General features: G+C 52.3%; 2 protein-coding genes across 2 annotated transcripts in view; one reads left to right on the top strand and one right to left on the bottom strand.

The window, feature by feature from the left end:
• Positions 1 to 2,303: 2,303 nt before the first annotated feature.
• LOC117888415 (RING finger protein 11-like) lies at positions 2,304 to 6,248 on the top strand (the record flags this gene model as incomplete). Its single annotated transcript, XM_034791753.1, is given in 2 exon segments — positions 2,304 to 2,473; positions 4,381 to 6,248. Coding segments are annotated over 2 exon segments (342 nt in total), but the record flags the coding sequence as incomplete, so codon positions are not given.
• Positions 6,249 to 7,759: 1,511 nt separating this feature from the next.
• The window catches only part of TRIR (telomerase RNA component interacting RNase), an 8,860-nt gene continuing 1,054 nt past the window's right edge, over positions 7,760 to 15,565 (bottom strand). Inside the window, exons 2-3 of the mRNA XM_034791756.1 lie at positions 11,228 to 11,305; positions 7,760 to 9,799 (exon numbers count right to left, since the gene is read on the bottom strand). Coding sequence (XP_034647647.1) covers positions 9,692 to 9,799; positions 11,228 to 11,305 — 186 coding nt within the window. The 3' untranslated portion in view covers positions 7,760 to 9,691. The remainder of the gene's footprint in view (positions 9,800 to 11,227; positions 11,306 to 15,565) is intronic.

Consider the following 15,565-nt stretch of genomic DNA (forward strand, 5'->3'; position numbering starts at 1 on the left):
AAATGGGGGGACGGCCGAGGGGACTGGGGGATCATAGGCCCGGGGAGGAGCCTGGGGGGCCTATGGGGCCCGTGGGGGGCGAAGGAGGGGGCTGGGCGGTCATGGGAGGAAGTCTGGGGGTAGGGGAGGCAGAGGGGCGGCCCATGGCGGGGAGCCCAAGGGAGAGGCTATGCCGGGAGAGTGTGTGTGGGGGGGGAGCTTTGGGGAGGCCTGTAGGGGAAGGAGAGGCTCATGAGCTGGGGGGGAGCCGTGGGGAGCAGTTGGGGGTTGGGTCTGGGGTGGGGGACACCGAGGCCTATGGGGACGTTCCCAGGAGAGTTGAGTAGTTGGGGGGGGTGAGCTGGGAGGAGGGGGCTACTGCCCATGGGGATGGGATTCTGGGTGGGGAGGGGGGCTGCGCCGTGGCCCATGGGAGAAGCTCGCCCTGCTGCCGGGGGTGTGACCCACGGGGCCTATGGGGGGTTTGCAGCCCCAGGGGGAGCTCTTGGGGCAGCTGGCTGTGCAGCTGGGGGAGGGGAGCAGCAAGGGGTGTGGCCCAGGGAGAGATTCCGGGGGTGGGGGTGCAGCTCACGCGGTGTGCTGGGGGCGGCCCAGTGCGGGCTTCCTTTGGGAAGGGTACTAGGAGGTGGGGGGTGTCTCCTACCTGACCTAGCCAACAGCACTCCCAGTCCTGTATGGGTGCATGGCTGGGCACCAGGAACCAGCAGGACCCTCCCCAGAACTCCTGGGTTCCAGGCATATTCTCTTCCCTTTGGCGGGCGCTGGCTTTGGCTGTGGGGCTCTGGCATTCCCAGAGAAGCTGTATTTCCGACCAGCTCCTATCAGCACCTCCTGCAAACTGGGAGGCAGAGAATCCTGGCTTGTCCAGCTTGGGATTGTCCCCATGGGCTATTCCCAGGCCTTTGGACCTAGTCTGAAACACCCCAAGCAATGGGGCTTTTCACAGTCTCCCTAGGGACGACTGTACCCTGATACTGTGCTCAATTTCAGTCTAGCTCCACCCTAAACATTCCTCTCCAGGCTTGGTGTCTCCACCCTCAAGACACAGCTGTTTCCTGGGTGCTGTAGAAACACCTCATTAGATTGGAAGAGATCTGCCCAATGCTCAGAGCCATGTAAACTCTAAGGCCGTGTCTACACTAGAGCTTAACGTTGGCAAAAGTTTTATCGCTCAGTGGTGTGGAAACCCTCCCCCAGTTTTACCCGCATAAGGGCTCAGGTGCACAGCGCTCGCTGACTTAGCTGGTTTTATTCTGTCGACGAGAGAGCTCTCTCCTGTCGGCATAATGCAGCTACCTGAGTGTTCTTATGGCAGCACAGCTGTCTCGGTCCAGCTGTGCCACTGGAAGTTTGTGTAGACATGGCCTAAGGCACCTATCGCCTTGGTACCGACACACCAGACAGGTCTGAAGCCGCATGAGAGCCCAGTTGGTGTCCTCTGTCGTTGTAGGGGGAGGGATTAGGGTATTACCCACTGGGGGTGTGGGGGAGGGATTAGCGTGTGCGTTTCTGGATGAAGGGCTTGACGCTGTGCCCCTCGGATCCTGGCATCTGGCTGGGTGGGTCAGCCTGAAATGGCCGGCTCTCCCGCCTGGGTGTTTTCTCAGGAGCAACGTTGGTGTTCTCCATTGGTGCTTGAGTTCAGTAACACCATGAAGAACTGTCCACAGCCCTGCGGTGGGAGGCAAATAACAGGGCTCTGAAAACTCCCCTCTGTCATGAGGCCTGTAGAAACCTTGACACCAGCTAGGCAGCTGCTGTGCTGATGCGCTGCCCGTCATGCTGACCAGTCTTGTTTCCTTGGGCTTCCCTGTCTGTTTCTATCCATCTGTCATCTCGTCTTACCCTTGGATTGGAATCACTTTGGGGGCAAGGACTGTCTTTTTCTTGTTTTTTTGGGGGGGGTGTCTGTTTGTACAGCGCCTAGCACGCTGGGGTCCTGATCCATGACTGGGGTACTGGACGCTACGGTAATTCACCTAAACAATGTACAGCACCTTGCATGCTGTGGTCTTGATCCAGGACTGAGGCTCCTGGTTGCTACTGCAGTATAAATAAGGGCACTTCAAGTTTCCTAGTTGGATAGACTGCAAAACTAACTCCTTAAATAGCATAATAGAAATGCCAGGCCGGAAGGAACCTCAAGAAGTCATCTAGTCCAACCCCACCATGCTGAGGCAGGGTTGAGTCTACCTAGCCCATCCCTGACAGGTTTGTTTTCTATTAAAATCAGGAGGAGGGGGGACGTTCAGTCCCTGGGTGCCTGTTACCAGGGTAATGAACTCTGTCTTCTAATTTTGAAGGAACACGAGCCAATCCCAGTGTATCACCCCACGCCGAGCCAGACCCGACTTGCCACGCAGCTAACGGAGGAAGAACAGATCCGAATCGCCCAGCGGATCGGGCTGATACAGCACCTGCCCAAAGGGATATTCGATCCGGGCACAGAACCATCGGAAAAAAAAGTGAAAGAGTAAGTCCTTTGCGTCCGACGCCCTTTGTTTCTTCTCTTAGCCCCCGGCTGAGCTGTGAGCTGACGGCAATCGCCATAAAGCTGAACGATCCGCCCCAATGCATGGCTAAACAGTCCTTCGAATTTACTGCCTAGGTTGGCGGTAACTCCAAAATTGTCGTGGAAACTTTCCAGGCTTGGCAGAAAATCCACTCACTCCTCGAGGGAAAACAACTTACTAGCTCCAAGCCTGTGGTGTTCCACAAGGCTGGATAACGTCTGCCTAGAATGGAAAGTCGTTGAGGACAAGGACTTGGTCCTCGTACCTCTTTGCTAGAGCAGCTCTGCAAATATTTTTCTATCCGGTGGGCTAATCCCACTTCTTCCAAACAGCTTCACTTTATCTTCAAACCCTTCACCAAACATAACCAAGCCCCCATGAGAGCTACTGCTTGTTACGTTTGGCGTTTCAGAGTTCAGCTGGTATTTGAGAGAGTCTCCCATTGGGAGGCTGAGGTGGGAAGTAACCCTTTTTTTTTCTGTTTCGAATAGGGCGCCGGTTGTACTCCCTCTGTTGTCTCTCATAGAGCTTAAGGTCAGAAGGGCCCATTAGATCCTCTAGTTTCACCTCCTGTATGTTACAGGCCATTAAAGCATTTCAATCATCGGGAGACTCAACTCTGCTCCAGGCAGAGAACAGGCGAGAGATCAAGCTGCCCTCATGCCCGAGGCTCCTGCGCGGGCAGGGAATTATTAGGTGACAGATGCCTAGATTTCAAATGCTTGAAGAGCTCTCCTGTATGGGTCAGGAAATCAAAGTGGAAAACTGCCCAGTCCAAAAGCCAGTGTATTAAACTTACAGGCGTGCGAAAATGAGACTGGAACTCACTTTGCTATCCTATCCGTTCGCCACCACCTTGAATGCTGTGTTCATCTGGGTTCACCCTGCTCAGATGGGGCAGGGGGGGAGAGAAGGGGGGTCGTTTTCACCTTCCTTGGGAGCAGCTAGTCCGGGGCGCTGTGGGAGGTAGAATGCTGGTCGAATGCAGCCTTGCAGTGCCTGGCATCAAGTCCAGAGGCATTTGATTGTACTCGGCTGTGGGCATCAGCTTACTGGGTCAAGACCCCTCCCTCTGATCATGCCCGGGAGCTGGCTGGGAGTCACTATATCAGGGGTGGGCAAACTCTTTGGCCCGAGGGCCACATCGGGGTTTCAAAACTGTATGGAGGGCAGGGTAGGGAAGGCTGTGCCTCCCCAAACAGCCTGGCCCCTGCCCCCCCCCCCACGTCCCATCCTCTGACTGCCCCCCTCAGAACCCTCAACCCATCCAAACCCCCCCTGCTCCTTGACCCCAACCACCCCTCTGGGACCCCACACCCTATCCAACCCCCCCGCTCCCTGACTGCCCCACCCCCTATCCACACACCCCACCCCAACAGGCCCCCTGGGACTCCCATGCCTATCCAACCCTCCTGGTTCCCCGTCCCCGACGCGCCCCCCCCCCACTCCAAACCACCTCCACCTACTCCCTGACTGCCCCCCCCGGGACCCACCCGCTCCATGCCGGAGCCAGCCATGCCGCCGCACTGCCTGGCAGAAGTGGCGGGCCAGAGCGCTGGCAGCGAGGTGAGGCTGCGGTGGATGGGGGACAGCAGTGGAGGGGCCGGGGGCTGGCTAGCCTCCCTGGCCAGGAGCCGGGCAGGAGGGTCCGCCCGTGGGCCGTAGTTTGCCCACCTCTGCTCTGGCAGAAGAAAGGGGCTTTTCTCTCTTCCCAGGGCTTGTGGGAAGCTGAGCATGAAGTAGAACAGCTTAACACGCCCCTAAACGTCGGGGGGTGAAGCCCCCAGGGCAGGGATGGAGACAGTGGGGCCAGGTATCTCCCCTGCAGACGGCGAGCTAACAGCACTTCCCCTCTCTCTGGCCATAGGTGCGTCATCTGCATGCTGGATTTCGTGTATGGAGACCCCATCCGGTTCCTGCCCTGCCTGCATATCTACCACGTGGACTGCATCGACGACTGGCTGATGCGCTCCTTCACCTGTCCCTCCTGCATGGAGCCGGTGGACGCTGCTCTGCTGGCCTCCTACGAGACGAATTGAGGCCAAGCGGCGGCGGCGTGGCCCACGCTAATGCTTCGAGGCTGGTGGTGAGGCGAGGTCGGACGCGCTGGGAGCTGTTCGTTTTGCATACTCACGGGTTACACCAAAGACTCCGACGGCAAGGAACTCCAGCCCTGCTGCCTTGCGGATCGTCCTGAGCCGTCAGAATGTCGCTCCGACTGAATGTCAGTTAAAAGCTGCCTCTTACAATCTCTGTATTAGCGTGTCAGGCTGAGGTATCGAAAGTTCCCTTCCTGGGCCCTCCCAGAAAGCAGCACCCGCCCATGCTACGCAGCCTCTCCGAGTAGCTCCTTAGCGAGCATGGCCTGGCTCTGATGGGGATGGGGGGGAGGTGCTGTTCGGCTGCGGCCCCTTCGTGAGTGTGACGATATTAGCGTAACGCAGCGGTGAACGAGATACACGGATGAGGTTCAATAAAAGCAGGTGCTGATCTCCTCCGTTACAAGCAGAAGGTGCAAATCGTAGAGGTGCTGGCAAGAGCCGCTGGCTTGCGCTGCTCGACATCTAGCTGGGTTAGGGGTTTTTTTTGTCTTTTTTTGTCCATCTCTGCTTTAAATAGTCACAACTCAGCTTCTTTAGCACCTGTTTTTTCCTTCCCCTGGATGGCGGCAGCTGCGCTTAACCCCTTGGCTGACTGAAACCAAACCGCCCACCCCAAACGGGCTGGAATGATGAAAATAAGTCCCCGAGGGCTCCCCACCCGCTGTTCCTCAAACAGGAGTGCCTGAGAAGCAACCTTAGTGGGTGGCTTTAACTAGCACCATTCCAGCAGGACTCTGCGATTCTAGCACGATGAATGGCACCCCGTAAAGGCGCTAACCTCCTCAGCGTAAATCTTGGGTTTAAGGAGGAAGGGAAACCCAACCCCGCTCCTTTTCTCTTCTGCTTTGGTGAGAATAATCTCTAATCAGACAGTGTTTTAATATTCCAGCTGGCACATCTGCCTGAACAAAGCTATTTCCTGGAGGAATTTCTCCCACCCCCAGAAGGTTTTATGGTCCCCAAAATAAATTATTTCCGTTAAGCCCAATTGGCTTGGCACAATGTGGTTTTTATTGTGTCACAACTGAGTGGCTTTAAATAACTGAATGCAGATTTCTTCCCTAGTGCTATTTTAAGTGTCTGTCAGGTAAAGGGCAGTTGCTTTTGATTAATTTTCTCCTTTTTGAAGGCAGGGCAGCGGTTCATTTGTTCCCTTTGAGACTGCAACTTTAATACCAGTCATTAAACTCTACAATCTGCAGATCTGCCGCCTTAGCTGGCTCACAAGGCAATGACGACTAATCAAAACGACGAGAGTAGAAAATTGAAAACAGAGGCCGTTTGCTCCATGAAATAGGAAGTTTTCTTTCGCATGATGGGAGCACCAGGAGCTTCTCTTGTTGCCTTGAGACTTAAAACCCACCCTAGCGAAGCCAGCTCATTTGCCTTCCACGCACTCGGCTGTCAGATGCCGCTCGCAGTGCAGGAATCGGCCCGGCCCACCAGGGGTTAGCACCATTTTGAGTGAGTTGCTGGTTGGACGGGCTGCCCCGTCCTCTGTTAGTGGCTCCCCGGCCAGAAGCGTGAAAGGGCTTTTCCAGTTATGTATTGTCCTTAACAAGGATTTAGCGCTTGAACGTTAAGACTGATGTACATTGCATTGGAAATGAACAATAAAATAGATTGCCTATGAGTGCGCGGCTGTGTGGATTTCTGGTGGTAAGCCCCTCGTACCGTTCAGCCTCATGGCTTTGATTGCAGAGTATCTTACAACGGCCTGGTCACAGCACACACCACTGAAGGAGGGACATGTCAGCCCTAGGTCCGGGTGAGGAACAGCCACCCAACCCTGACAAGATGCAGCACTAGACCACATTTAAGACTCCTGTAGCCCTCTGTCACGACCACTTGCATCGCCTCCCGCCCCATCCAGGAGCAGATACAACTACTGGAATGGTTTGCTGGGGGACAGTAAATACTTCATGCAGGTGGAAATCAGGCAGGAGCACGGGCCTAAACTGCTCCTGATCGACCAGGCCGTGTCCCAGAGAGAAGGGCAGGGCTAGCTGCTGAAATCAGCCGTGTGTGTGGGAGATTTCGCCTGGACCTGTGGTCTCTTCACCCAAAACTGCTCCCCACCATCAAAACTGGTTGCAGCAGCTGGGGCCACCACCTCCTGCTGTCTTTAACTTCACACCATTAGCTGGGAGGGCGGTTTGGGACTGGGCCCTCCCTGGCCTGGTTTATTTTTTTTTCTTCTACCACTTGCTGATCCTTAGTTTGCTGGAGTGTGGTTTGAGGGCTGGCCAGCACTCCCCGTTCCTGGGACAATACTGACTCCCCTCGTGAGTTGCACTCTCCCTATTTAGCTGCTTTCTCCCTTGCAAGACAGGCGCTGTGGGCCAGGAGCTAGAGCACGAGACTAGCAGTCAGGAAACAGGTTCAAACCCCAGCTCTGCTAGTGCCAGCGGACAAGTCCTTTTCCAGCCCACGCCAAGGTTGTCAGTTGTAAGTTCTTCAGGGCCAGGACTGTCTGACCATGTACAAACAGGGCCCTTGGTCTTGGTTGAGGTCTCAAGACTACATGTCTACACTGCTATTAACCTGGGGGAGCAGTGCCTGGGTGTGTCCCCCCCAGCACTGAACCAAGTCCTCACAGTTTCTGCACTCGCCTGTGTGTCTAGGGGCATAGCCCTGCATTCTCTGGGCTGAGACACTCTGGGATTCCTTCCCAGTCGATCATGGGAGAAACGCCCTTTTCAGGGCAGAGAATTGGGCAAGAGCATTGGAGGACAAGCAGCACCGGAGTATTTCAGCCTGCCTCCTCACAGCAAAGCCTGTGGATTCCTGTCTGGGTTCTAATCCACCTCCCCAGCTGAGTTAGCTAACCTGGCCTTAAAACACCCTCAAACCCACCTCAGATGCTCCTATGGGACAGAAATGGGGTTTGGGAGGATTCTAGGTCAATGGTGCAGTGTAGACGTAACCCCTGGTTATTTCCATAGCTCCTTCTACCCAATGAGCTCAAAGCACTTACCTCAGCCCCCTGCCCAGGAGGTAGGTACCACCCTCTTTCTCCAGCGAGGGAAGCCATGCTGTAGTCAACAGCTTACTTGGCTCCATTTACAGCAGCTCTACCTGTTAATGGCTTTAGACAGAAAACAGAGCAACACTTCCTGGGAAACAGACCTACCGACACGGCAGTATGTACAACAGGAGTTTATTTTAAAAAGCCAGTCTTAAGAAAAAATTGTCAGTGGTTCTGAGCTTGGCCCGTAAGATTGTTACAAAGAGGGATGAATTGGGTGGACAGCCCCAGAGGACAGGTCACAGCAGCTCCAAGGCCCAGCTGTCTACTTAAAGCCTTCCCTAGGTAGGATACCCGCTATAAGCCACAAGAGAGTCATGTCATTCATCTCTACTGATTAGGGGATCCAGCTTCCCCCTCCCACCCTGAGGGAGAGAAGATACAGGAAACTACACCCTTCCCCCAGCTCCTCATGCCAAGGGCCATCCCTGGGGAAAATCTGGCTCCCAAAATATTCCAGGATTAATTGGCAGCTGCACCTCTCTATCCTCAAAGCTGCTGCCAGGTCAGAGCATCTCCAGGTGCTCACTGTGAACAGGGGAGAAGAGCCAACTGAAGGCAAGTGGTTGAAAATGGCACAATGGGCCTGAGATTTAAACCTAACTTGATGCCCCACTTGCTGGGGAAATAAAGGCCAAGAGCAGAGGCCCCCAGGCTAAAGCAGTGGGTTACAAGCTGCAGGCCCTGGCTTTAAGCCATCACTTCATTACAGGTGGGGATTTAGTTTGAGATGGCCTCCACCTGGCAGATCTTGCTAGCAACCCCTGCAGCCTTCACCACTGCCCACAGCTGGAGTTTAAGACTTCACAGCACTGTAGCAACTCTCCTGCCCCCCAACTTTGAAGTAAGGATCTTGTGAGTAGGGAGAAAGGCAGAGTTGAAATGACTTGGTCACAGCTGCAGCGATCCAGGGGTTTGACTTCCAGCCAGGCCTACAGCTCATGTCACTCTGATTTAGTGCAAGCCCCACCAGGAGGACATGGCCCAGTTGTGATCAGGCTGCTCTAAGAGGCCTTGCCACAGTTGATTTGAGTCTTCAGGAGCAAGTTTTTAACACTTCAGTCTGTTTCCCCTCCCCGGGCACTCCCTGACCCTCATGAGACTACCCACTGGTGACAAGTTACAAGCTGCTTAGCTTACAGGAGCGACCAGAGGCCTCCCTTTCACTTGACTAGTTCTGAGAAACACCCCTCCCATTACACAGGTAGCAATTGCGGGGTTGCAGTCACAGGAGTTTGTTAGGCAGGCAGCGATTGGGCTGCCTGAAACCGCTGGAAGTTGTGTGAAGGAACTGGGGAGAGAAACCAGCATCGCAGAATAGATGCCTGGAAACCCAGTAACCCTTGATTGGTCCTGAAAACGCTGAGAAGGGTAACAGAGCAAAGGTATTGCGAGGAACCAACTGGGAACCCTCCAACAAGGCTGCAGGGAATGTAGCCCTGGCATCAAAGACACCCAACAAAGCAGGAGCAGCTTAAAAATATCCAAGGTCTTTAATGAGTAAATGCATCTGTGGCATCCACATTTACCTTTAATAATGGAGTTTGATGCCCGCCATCTACCGCCTACGGTTTCTACTCAAAGAAGTTAGCTAGTATGAAGCTCAACTTGCTGAGACGGCTGGAGTCCTCAGTGGGTGAGAGGGAAGAGCAGAGGTGGTGGGACAGGTTCTTGGTTGTGTACGGACGTGGAAGCGAGTTGTATCTCACACGCGAGAGCTGGTGGTTAGATTTTGCTTTGACAGCCGCGGAAATACACAACATTGTCGGGATTCCACTAGTTTGGATTCTTTTAAAAAAATAAAAGCTACAACTAATTCAGAGTCCGTACTTCCCAGAAGGAACCAACGAAAACAAAACTAAGTAAACGACAGACTAATGAAAGTCTCGGTGCGCCTGGGCATATAAAAAAACGTCTGTGGGAACCATCCATTGGAGCCAATGCTAGAAACAGCGGTGTTAAGTTCGCAGTGACTAGCTACCCTCCTTCGCTGTTTTAAATAAGTATGTACAACAGAGCGTCCTCACGGAAGTCAGCAGAAAGAAGGGCTATTTAACAAGGGGTCTCGTTTTGTCGTCATCGCTACACTGGTGGGCTTTGTATTTTTTCACTTCTGCCATGTATTTGGCCCAGGCATCTCCTTTACTTGTCAAAACCTGCAGAGAGAGAGAAGGGGGGGAGGAGGAGGGGGGCTTCAAAGGCTGTAACCAAAACACATGCACTAAGTGGATTTCATTTTCAAAGTGCTTTACACTAATTAGCTACCTGCCAACACCCTTGCCAGATAAAGTAGCCGGACAGGGACAGGAAGACTTTTGCCCAAGGCCACAGCAAGTCAGCGGCAGGACTAGAACCCAGGAATCTTGACTCCCAACTCTGATCGCTAGGCCCCACCCACCCTGCCCAGAGCTGGGGACAGACCCGGAGAACGCTGATTCCCTGTCCCACCTCTGCTCTGAGTACCAGAGCTCCTCTCTCATGCCAGGAATAGAACCCAGGAGACCTGGCACCAAACTTCTGTTCTAATCCCATACATAGCTTGACTCTGTTATACTGAAGCCCCTTTCACCACTGATGGCTTGAAAGGCACTCCCTGCAAATCTCCGCTGCATAGGATGTTGGTGTACAATTACCACAAGGGCTCTACAATGGCCCATCTGCCCTCAGCCGAGGGGTGGGATGGGAGCATGGCTACGTAGCACTGCAGATACTCTCTGCTTCCGCGGGCCCCAGGAAACAGCGTAACTTGGAGCAGCTCAGAGGCTCTTCTGAGGGCTTGTCTGCACAGGGAAATAGCCCAGAACTGCCACGTTGGAAGTGGATTAATCTAAACACAAGCAGGCCCACTTGGAGTGTCCACATGGACAGAATGGCTTCGATACATGGGCAAATAACCCAGAATAGGTTCACGTAGACACTCTTATTCAGTCTCCCTTAACCCAGCCCCAGAATAGGGGAGTATAAAGGTGGCTCGAAGTCTCCTTCAAGCAGCACAGGACCTGGGTCACTCAGAATTCATTTCACTCCAGAACCCGCTGCCCAGAAATGCGCCTTGATTGATCTTTCAAGAACGTTTACAATCTCTAATAATAAATATTAAAGTAGAACCTGCATTTTACAACACCAATCTTACAAACAACCAGTTACACAAATCATCCCCCCCACCGTGGGATGGGGAAATCACGTAATGAAAGCGATGTCGACGAAGAACAAAGTGCGGTCAATGCACTGGAAACCGTTTTTCAGCAGTTTGAAGGACAAGCAAGCAAGCTATGCAGGGCACGATACTGCAACTTATGCACTAGAAACTACTGTCATTTTGAGATCATCAAATTTATGAACTCTTTAGTTCCCAGTTGGTTTGTAAAATAGAGGTTCTACGGCCATCCCTAGCTCTTCCCTCCAGAGATCTCAAAGTGCTTAACGATCAGTATCACCCCATGTTACAGATGATGAAATGGAGGCACAAAGGGTCATGAACTGCCCCAGGGCACTTAGCAAAGCAATGCCAGGAACAGAAACCAGGTCTCCCAAGTGCCAGTCCAGTGCACTATCCACTAGGCAACCCTGCCTCTGCCACTTACCTCCTCCTCGGTCTTTTGCTTCTTTGCTACCACTCCTGTCTTCAGGGCTAGTTTGTTGCCACCTCTCCGCTTGCCCACCTGGGTGAAGGGACAGAAGACTGCAACCGTTATACGAGCCCTGGCAGCTGCAAGGGTAATGTTGCCCACTATATAATGGAATAGGGAGTCCTTCAATTAGATCATCTTAACGCGTCATGCCGGTTCTTCAGAATAAAGCTGCCAAGCGTTACCTACAGCCTGCACTCCCCAGCACAGCCACTTCCAACCGCTGGCTACCGACACACCGTTTGGTTTAATCCAAATGCAAACAGATGGCAAGGGAATCGGAATCCTAACCCAGAGTTCCTCCCCATCCCAATGTAAGCCATTACAGCAGGGCTGTCCCTCAAGGAAACTCATTTTTCGAGCCTCATGCATCCTTTTCCACCCCCTCAAATATGCCTTAAGTGGTTTCGCCTACAGACGTCGGCAAGCATCAATAGGGGACACTGAGCATTGCAAGCCTATCACCCGAAGCTCTCTAAACCGATCTGCTCTTAAATTGCTGCCCCGTGTGTAGTAGCAATGTGGATTTTCAGACTTGAGGAAGTGCTCCGGGCACTCTAGAAATCTCTGCATCGAGTTTCTAAAGCTAGTGGGGTATTATTTTTATGCAATGATGTAAGTCGAGATTATGTGCATTCACTAATTAGCTAAGTAGGAATCAGAGGAAGACAAACATTTTGCATAAGAATAATTCTCTCCGAGAGTCAGTCATTCCTTCGTGGGCAACATCCAGTCAGTCAGGTTGCTGGGACTCCCAACCACAGCCTTGGGGAAACCCTGCTCCTGTTCCCATTCACCGAAGTCTGAACCTGACTATGCAAAGGACTTTCGAGCAAGGCAAGATGCCATGAAATCCCTGCTTCCTCCTACCCCAAAAAAGATCCCAGCTCCCCGTTTCCAGCCAAGCTGCAATAGCACTGCAAGCCTTGAGTGATGCCCATCTCCCTCACCACCAGTCCCAACATTGCTAGGAATGGGAGGCAGGGCTCGATAGCACAATGTGTGCAATTGGTGCTTCATAGCCAATTAATACACAAAAAAGTAAAGGGCAGGAAACTCTCCTCCACAGCCTTCGCACTTGGATTTTCATTCTCTAAAATCCCTGTTGACCCTGAGCTAGAGCAGGCTAAGGGAAAATGGGGTTTTGCTGCTCAGTGCACACGGGAACTGCAGACCGTTTTACTATGAATGAAAGTGCCGTTAGCGCCACATAAAGGAGCTCAGATTTGTGCCTCTATCATCATCCAGGTCTAGTTTTCAGAGATCTACTGTACTATGTTCGGACACTCACGGGCCTGCTCATGAAATCCAAAAATAGGGTTTAGTACCAGTAAATGTGCAAAATTCATCCCATGGGGTGGCTATATTCTATAAGGCCGTTAAACAGCTCTCGCTAACAGCCCTACAGTAAGGTGGCGTTCAACATGAAGGGACTAGAAAAACGTAGTACTAGAGCCTGTCCTGAACACCACAGAGCAGACAGCTTTACCTTAGCTAGGGCCTGATTCAGCAAGGTACACAGGCACATGAATAACTTTTTTGCATATTAATAGCCTCATTGCAGAATAATGTTAATATCTTGGTGAATCGAGGCCTATCCTATGCATTAAGCAGGCACTCGGATGGCCAGCAATGCTACCGATGATTAAGGCTACGGTTTTTTCAAAAGTTGTGGAAGTCACGGAATCTGTGACTTCAAGCGACCTCCGTGACTGCAGGGTCCCCCCACAGCTCCCTAACTGCTGCGGGCGGTGGGGGGACGCCACAGCTGAGCACCCCATTTTGTCAGGGGTAGTTTTGGTAGAAGTCATAGGTCACAGCTTCCGTGAATTTCTTTATTGCCCGTGATCTGTCTGTGACTTTTACTAAAAATTTCTGACACAAAAATCTTAGCCTTACTGACTATTCAATGTACTCTACTAGGGGGTTTCAAAGGGGCTGAGAGTGACCAGCACTGCAGGAAGGAAGGAGAGTATTAATAGCTGTGGAGGCCAGTTTCTGAATGCTGGAGCCCAAAGAAGTTGAGGCTCTGCACCTGTTTAACATTCGCAAACACCACTGCAGTTTTCACCCACACCTATCACCACTTGTACAGCTGGTACCAGAGACAACTGGGAAAGGCAATGGTTATTCTTTGCATTATTTTATCTCGCCCACTTTATTGTCCCCATCCAGCTCCCGACAACTGTTTCTGACCTTTGCTGTAGCTAGCATAGTTGTGGGGAGAGGGCCTAAGGTGTATTTAGCCCCATCATAGTTTGATAAGTGACCTAGATATTGTAATGGAAGAGCAGGGGATTGGCTTTAGTATCATTGCAATCTTGACAAGTTGCAGCTAACGCGCTCCCAAGCACAACAGGGGAGCAGCGCCAATAATGGTTAAGGAAGCACACTATTCAGTGCAAACCGGGATGCAAGAGTTCCTTTGACACATTACATCTTAATTGACTATTCTTCAGAGTAAAGATCCAGGCGTTTAAAAATATATATATATCAGCAAGACTTCTCTAAGAGATAATTCCACCCGCATGTCAGGAAGTGAAAACGTCATTGCTGGAATAAGTTTCTTCTGTAGCCCTAAAAAACTCTCCTTGGAAAGCAGCTTCGTCCAGAGCCTCTATTTTATAAATATCGCAAGTATCGGCAATAGCTCATAGCATTTGTGGGCCCTTTACCGCTTCATTCTCACTCAAATCTGTGAAGCAAGAGTAAGGGACTTGCCCAAGGCCACAGAGTCGACAGGGGAACGGAGATTAGAACTCGGGAGCGCCTGGTTCCCAGTTCCACACTGACAAACCTGCCACAACGTTACATTCCGCAGCAGTGACTGTTGCACACAAAACTAACTTCTCCAAGCTCAGCTGGCTTTCAAGGCAGTGAGGGGCAGGTAACCAAGAACGACAAGTTTGCCCTCCAGGTCTAAAGGGGATATGACCTAGTGGTTAGAGCAGAGGGCTGCAACTATGGACTGGGAGTCATGCCTACCAGGTTCTAATCCAGCTTTGCTACTAGCCCAAAAAGGCTTTCGTCAGCTTGCCGTAGCTCTTCTGTTTCCCTAGCTCAAAATCAGGGAGAATACTTACCTCTAAGGAGTGCTCAGGATTAGCTACTTAGCACTGCAATGTTCTGAAGCACTATATAAACTCCAAGGATTTATTAGCCATCTGATAAGGGGGCAGCCTGGATGAAGCACAAGCTCTAGTAATTGCTTCATTCCTTAACGGGCACTCAGAACACACACCAGAGCTTGCGCCCAGGACTGGCCAGTCCACTTCTACAGAAGGAACTTTTTGAGGACTCCAGCAATTAACGTTTTCCCCTCTGGTCCTGGCATGTGCGCACAGCCAACTAGTTGAAATTAAGCCATGAAGCTGGGCGTGTGGGGGATGGAAAAGGATAACCTCGGGGAGATGCATCCAACGCTTCTCCAAGAGACATCCCAGAGACAAATCAGGTTCGGGGCACCTACTAGCAGGCATTGGAGGGAGGAAGAAGTGCCAGGGACAGGGAGAGGAGGAAAGACTTTTCATGTGGGATGGAGAAGTTGCCTTCAGCGAGGGGAACTTGCTTCCTGGTGGGGATGGAATAAGGACACCCAGTAAGGGGAAGGAGACCCCCGTTATGGAAAGGGAACAAGGATGGGAAATATGGGTTTCCTCACATGCAGAGGGTTCTAAAGCAGCAGGGGGATCAGGAGCATGAGTGAGGGGGAGAGGGGGGAGAATACCACCCCACAAAGAAGGACAAGGGAGGAAAGGCTGCAGGCTCAGAATAAGGACAGGGAGGCTAGCAGGATAGGTGGTCCAACGAGTAGATAAATATCCAGGAGAAAAGATGCGCTAGAGAAAGGGAAGAAGAGTGGAACCTCCAGTGATGGGGCAGGTGTCCTGGGAGGGAGGGGTGAGGAAGGAATTATACAATAAAAGGAGGTGCCTGGGATTTGGGCATAGGCCCCCATGGGACGGGAAAATTTGAGGTCCACAGGGCTGATAAAAGAGAGGGGGAGGGGGATGAGGCCCTGGAGGAAAAAGAAGGTAAAGGCCTGGGATGGGGAGAGAGGAGGGGAGGCCCTGGGAATGAGAGGAGAGAGATGGAAGCAAGAGAACAGATGCAAAGCCCCATAGTGGGCAAGAGAGGAAGATGAAAAGGAAAGAAAAAGGGGGTCGGTCTCCCAGGGACCAGAGTGGGATTGGGAGTTTGAGGCCCCAGGGGAGATAGGAAGAATAAAAGTAGATGGGATGGGAGAGGCCCCAAGGGGTGGAGGACAGAGACAGTGGAGCGGGTGGGGGGGGG

The sequence above is a fragment of the Trachemys scripta genome, chromosome 16 (assembly GCF_013100865.1).
Source record: "Trachemys scripta elegans isolate TJP31775 chromosome 16, CAS_Tse_1.0, whole genome shotgun sequence".
In the NCBI taxonomy this organism is placed as follows: Eukaryota; Metazoa; Chordata; order Testudines; family Emydidae; genus Trachemys; species Trachemys scripta.